At 47.9% G+C, this 6000-nt stretch overlaps 1 protein-coding gene across 1 annotated transcript in view; it reads right to left on the bottom strand.

The window, feature by feature from the left end:
- Positions 1-1619: 1619 nt before the first annotated feature.
- PTDSS1 (phosphatidylserine synthase 1) overlaps positions 1620-6000 on the bottom strand; it is a 64650-nt gene continuing 60269 nt past the window's right edge. The window contains exons 11-13 of the mRNA XM_043601421.1: positions 5505-5573; positions 4699-4768; positions 1620-2724 (exon numbers count right to left, since the gene is read on the bottom strand). Coding sequence (XP_043457356.1) covers positions 2615-2724; positions 4699-4768; positions 5505-5573 — 249 coding nt within the window. The 3' untranslated portion in view covers positions 1620-2614. The remainder of the gene's footprint in view (positions 2725-4698; positions 4769-5504; positions 5574-6000) is intronic.

Here is a 6000-nt window from a genome sequence, read left to right as displayed (position 1 = left end):
AGCATTGCTGTGGGAGCAGTTTGGCCAAGTCTTTTACAAATGGTTAAAACAGACACAAGAAAAGTGGGGAAGGGCCATGGAAAGCCCAAGAATGACAAAAAGGGAAAAGTAGCTAATACTCAGTACAATGCTACTTATGGAGAAAAACACATAAGACATTCTTTGAGCATTATGTCCAAAAACAATGGTGGCTTTTAAGAGGGCAGTTTGCAAATCGCCAACGTGAGATGATTTGCAAGAGAATCATTTCTGATATTAAATGATGCCTCTGATCTATTTCCATCAACGTGAGGTCCATTTCCATAGACACGAGTGAAAAAGTAGGCCAAACCCAGCAGTATGGTGTCCAGGAGGAATGGCAGCCGAGGTTCTGGCTGGTCACAGAAAGCACTGGTTTTGTACCTACTGTGCCCAGAACTTTTACTGAAAGGGAAAAGAGAAAGTGTAAACTCAAAGAACAGGCACAGACAGCATCGGAGGGCTTTGTTGGGATTTCACACAAAGCCGTAGAGGAAAAATGGTCTCGTGTGCACTTTGCTTTTCAAATATCCCACAGGAAAGTCAGCCACCGGGTGCTAAACAGGTACCTCCCTCTGTGCCGGCCTCGGAGAAAGGAAACACATTGCATCAGTCTGACCTGACGAGGAGTTAGAGGAGCGTTCAAGTGCCAGACCAGGCTCTCCCAGATAACAAACTTGGAAACGCTCAGTGACGTGGGCCAGGTACAGGAAGGAGAGTTGAGGCGGACCATGTATATGATATTATGGTGTACTCAGGAGCTCAGTGCTCAGGAAAGCAGAATGCATGAGGAAACAAGATGAACCCGCCTACTTGCAAAGAGAGTTTATGGTGTACCGATATTTTAAAAAGGCCCTTAGATGGGCTACGGAAGCGTGAGTGGGTTTATGAAAGGGGACCTCGGCTCTCTCAGTCCTTGCTGGGAAGGACGGGGCTGCAGTTTGGACCGCACGTGAAGGCGCACAGCCACGGCCCCTCATGGCCAGCCCCCCACCCCGGCCACCGTGCCAGCTGAACGAATACAGGCACTCCTCCACTGGCAAGACGCCTGGCTGCCACGGCAAGTCTGTGTGAGGCTCTCGACCAAGTGATCACCAGAGGCCCAGAGCACAGGATGTGACCCCGGCTTTGCATGATTCATTTAACCCCTTCACCCCAGAATTCCTTTGCAGAAAAAGGAAAACATGACACTTCTGTGGTGAAAGATTTCCTTAAAGGGGGAGAAGACATGAAAAACTCTGCTCTGTAAATGAGGAACAGAAGGATTTCCTTGGGCAAGTTTAGATCTATAAGCCAATCGGCTGAGCGCTGATCACTTGGTAGAGAGAAAAATCCAACTTGGTTGATGTAACCATTACCATGTGAAAACACAATGACTATCTTGTTCATTTCCCATTGATTACTTTGGGAGCTCAGGAAATGTAACATGTATCTGTAAGTCCTCTACAATACATATTTTTCTTCTTTTCTCTTTTCACTATATAAACACACATACACATTCATATTATCCTTAAAGTCACTTGAAAAAACACAGCAATTGCTTACAAGTGGTGAAACATACCAATAGGATGCAAAGAAACGAGCATTTTTAGAGACTAATCTTTGATGGGCTTTAACGTGTATTATTTTATTTAAAACAGGGATCCATCAGAGGTGGTGAACTACCAGGGTAAATGTTCTAGAGCATGGCACACAGATGAAAGGTAATACTCACCAGCACCTCACATGGGACTAAAAGACAAGGTCAGCAACACACCATGGAAGGAAAACAAATAAAATGTAAAAGGCACCTGGCTGGGAGAGAAGCTGCGATGTGCACCGCCTCTCAAGCAGGCTCACTTCTGTGCACTGTGGATAACTCTGGACAAATGACATTCAGAACAAATAAAAAAGGTTCTGATCTGAAGCCCAGGATCCTATGTAGGTAGCCAGTCTTTCCTCAGACTGGTTTACACCACTGTGTGGTTTCAGGTCCTAAAAGGGGGATGAGTTTGCCAGACAGTAACACAAATGCTCTCCCCATTTTCTTCTTTAGGAGAGAGAAGAGCTTTCCCCCAACTCAATTTCAGCAGTGGCTTCTGAAGGCTTTTAAGCATCCTAACTTAACAACAAATAAGATACCAACAATAAAAGACAGAAGAGTGGCCTGAACTTAAACCAATCAGTCAAATGGGAAAGGCAGATTTATAAAAATAAAAACTGGTCACCAGTGTTAACGTACCGTTAATGCCCTGTCTGAATGAAGGTGTTTCAACTAACTGCAACCACAATACACGCAAGCGGTGCTGCTCCGGGCAGCTGTGAGTGAGAGGCCGCCCTTCCTGCAGATGCTCCGTACGGCTACCAGTGACCGCACGCCAAGTGCTGAAGTTGGAGGAGACCCCGAGCTGGTGAAGGATCCCAGGCACTGACCTGCCTCACGTGGCTGGGTCTGTGGGAAACAAGACTCACGCGCTCTCAAATAATGACCCCCAAGTCCCCTCTCCTCGTCCCAATGGCACCGCATGTTTGCCCTCCCGACAGGGAGGTCCAAGCCTTTCTGTCTCCCTCTCGGTTCTAGGCACTCTCTGGGACGTCTGCGATTAACCGGGCTCCTTCATTTCTTTCCAACTCCGTTGGTGACTTTTGACTTGGAATGTCGATTCCTTCTTCTGGAAGAGTGGCTTTCGTTGTTGCCCGGATGCTTGGGTGGGCTGTCTTCAGAACCTGGCCAAAGGAATGAGAACACGCTGTCACCCTGAGCGTGGGGTTTGCGGGCTCGCTCCTCAGATGGGCAGCTCGGCCTGCTCAGGCCGCCCTCTTCTGATACATGTGCTCCACCTAGTGGCCTCATGAATCCATGAAGGCAAGGCCCTGAAACCCCAGCCCTGAGCTAGTGCAGCAGCCGAGCCTGTGTATGCAAGGGGATGGCCCCACAGAGCTGGGGGCGTGGGGAGCAAGGGCATCCCGACGAGTGTTTACACTCTCACTGTGTAAGGCGGATTATGTTCATGGCAATGGGGTCAAGAAGTGACCGTAAAAATGAAACCAACTCACAGTTGGCAGTATTTGTCACACCATTATTTGTTTGCGACCTCAGAGAAAAACTTCCCTGTCAACCGGACGCTGAGCCACCAGGAGGCATCAGGCAAGGTGGAGGGTAGAAGTGGGGGAGCAGGGAGAGGGTGGGCCTTCCAGGTAACCATGTGTAAGGAAGGCCTGGGAGGTGAGCAAAACTTCCTGGCATTGAACTGGCTGTGCCTAAAGACTGAGCGTGTGGCCAACCTCTGGCCCAGGAGTCAAGCCAGAGAGTTCTCTGCTTCAGGGCTCAGAACCAGCCCCAGAGGAAATCTCCACCCAAGACGGCCATTCAAACAAACAAACAAACAAACAAAGAAAAAACTTCTCAGAATTTGTCTTCATTGCAAAGGCCATTTGGCTTTGTCCAAGAGATTCTTTTACTGCTCTGAAGATTCTCTTTTTTAGTTTACTCTTTGTCTACCTTTCATTTAGATCTCTACCACTGCTTGCTTCGTGTAGTCTTTTCAATGGAGAAGGGCCTGCAAGTGCCAAGAACAGATCTGTGAGGGGATGGTTCTGAAGGGCGGAACCCCAGGGAACCCCTCCGTCCACTTCTATCAGCGTTCCAACATAGGGCGCCTATAGACTCCTTGATTCAAGAGTCTCAAAAAGGGTGACTGGCAACTCAGCAGAGAGCATGCTAGCATTTTCCCCAGAAAGAGCTCTAAAAAGCTCAACCCCAAAAGAACTCAGGAAAGCAACCGCAACAGTAGTGCTTTTCTCTCCCTGGGCCCACGGTTTCTCCGGGCAATTCTGTGAGCTAAATTTCACCATCTCCAGTGTTCATAACTCTCTCCCCTCAGGCAGCCTTCCAATGGGCTCACGAGCATTGCCCAGAGATTACTGGCCAGTGGAGCCTCCTTGGTATCATTCCATAAGCCTTAATTCTTTAAAATACCCAGGTAGCCCCAAATCTTTCCAAAAGGCTCCTTGGAGAGGCCAACGGGAGATCCCCGGCTATACTACCAGAATTTTATTCTGGCCTGCCTCCTGAATAAATACGATGAAATCAACCCACCTCTTCTGAAAGCTCCTCCTCCCAGTGCACAATTCTTCCTAACCCTTTTCACTCAGGATGAAAGCCAAGAGGAAGAACATTCCCAATAGGGTGCTTGGGACGGTACGGGCCTCGCCTCGTTATGTTTTCCTGTGTCAGAAGAGGCAGAACCACATGGTGCCTCTTCTTTAGAAGCAAGTTTCTTGGGCAGATCCTGACAGCACTTTGCAGTTTTCATTAATAAGTAACAGACGACATGGGATAAGTAAACATGAGACCCTTCAGGGCATACACTTATCACCATTCTGAGGATAAATCTTGATTCCAAATCTGCTCACTGGGCCTTGGGAGGAAGAAAACCCAGGAAAGTTGTTTGTTTAGTGTTTGTTTGTTTTTGAGTGAGAGAGAGAGAGAGAGAGAGAGAGAGAGAAAAGAGATAGCGGGGGAGGGGCAGAGAGACTGAAGCAGGCTCCAGGCTCTGAGCTGTCAGCACAGGGCCCGATGTGGGGCTCGAATCCATGAACCGCAAGTATATGACCTGAGCCGAAGTCAGACACTCAACTGACTGAGCCACCCAGGCGCCCAAGAACCCAGTCAAGTTTTAAGCAGTGAGGAAGAAATACCTTTTGTACCTTTCCCATGAGACCAGGAGATATCTGGACTGTAGGTGCCATCTTCACACTCGGAGTATGTCTAGAGAGAGAAGCAGACTTAGTGATGGAGTTTCAAGGACTCCCTGGGGCTGCAGGACAAGCAAGGGAGGTCACTCCGCCCCTATACCACCAGCAAGTGACAGAACCTCCCCATTCGTAGGTTCCTTGGCTATAAAGCCAGGACTGTCTTCCAGGTGATACAGAATCAATTGTCTAGAAAGAACCTTTAGTTCCTCAGACTTAATATGAATTAAGTATGAATCGAGTATGAAAGCTATTATTTTACTTAAAAAGATATTATACTTTGCAAGACTGCTATAGCATTTTAAGCTCACTCACATCCATTTTCTGCTTTAATCCTTGTATCCACTACACGGTGGGCAGGGCGGGCCATTTACAATGGGGGAGAGCCCCAGGCTGGGTCACAAAGAGGCCTGCGCAAAGTACAAGAGCCGGGAATAAAACCCAGCCTTTCAAAACCCAGTCCCGGGCTCTCCCCGCAATTTTATTTTTAAGCAGAGGCATAATTAGGTTTTAAGCCCCCTTATAAAAGGGAGGATAAAAACACTGACCTACTGAACAGGGCACTCACAAGCAAGGACAGCAACCGATAGGGAACGGGTCCTGAACCGGTTACGTTTCTACAGCGGCAGGACTGAACCTGCGTGCTCACACAGTTGGCTACACCACATTCTCACAGGAATGTGCTTCCCTGCTAAAGCTCCAAGCAGGATGTGATTATTTTACAGAGACCATTTCTGCCCTTCCTTCCATACCTTTTCTCGGTGACCATAGTGCTCTGCGTACCAAACCATGCCGTACAGACACAGGAAGGTGGTGAAGGCCTGGCAGAGAAAACCAAGCATATTTCATAAAACAATGTTGCACCAAAAAAAAAAAAAAAAAAAGAAATCCCATTTCCCAGACTTTCAGGGTCTCAACAGTAATGCACAGAGGACGGCTTGATGTGGTTCTACTGTCTCTCTGAGGACACTGGTTACAAAATGGCAGAGCTAGTAGGGTTGGGGAGAGTGTTCCCCCCAGAGCTTTTGACAAGAGTTATGACCAGACCGTGATTATTACTCATGACGCTAATAATCAGAACGCAAGATCACTTTTAGATGTAGGATAAGGTGGGATGTATTTTCTGCAGTTTTGCAGGTCTTCCTAGAGAGGATCCATAGGATTGTATATGCTTTATTTCTGGTTCTCACGGCCCATCCTCTGCCCCCATCACTGGAAAGTTACAAGGACTCTCAGTTTGTGAGCTTC

Source organism: Prionailurus bengalensis, chromosome F2 (genome assembly GCF_016509475.1).
Source record: "Prionailurus bengalensis isolate Pbe53 chromosome F2, Fcat_Pben_1.1_paternal_pri, whole genome shotgun sequence".
Taxonomy (NCBI): Eukaryota; Metazoa; Chordata; class Mammalia; order Carnivora; family Felidae; genus Prionailurus; species Prionailurus bengalensis.
This window is presented reverse-complemented; position numbering and strand designations above follow the sequence as displayed.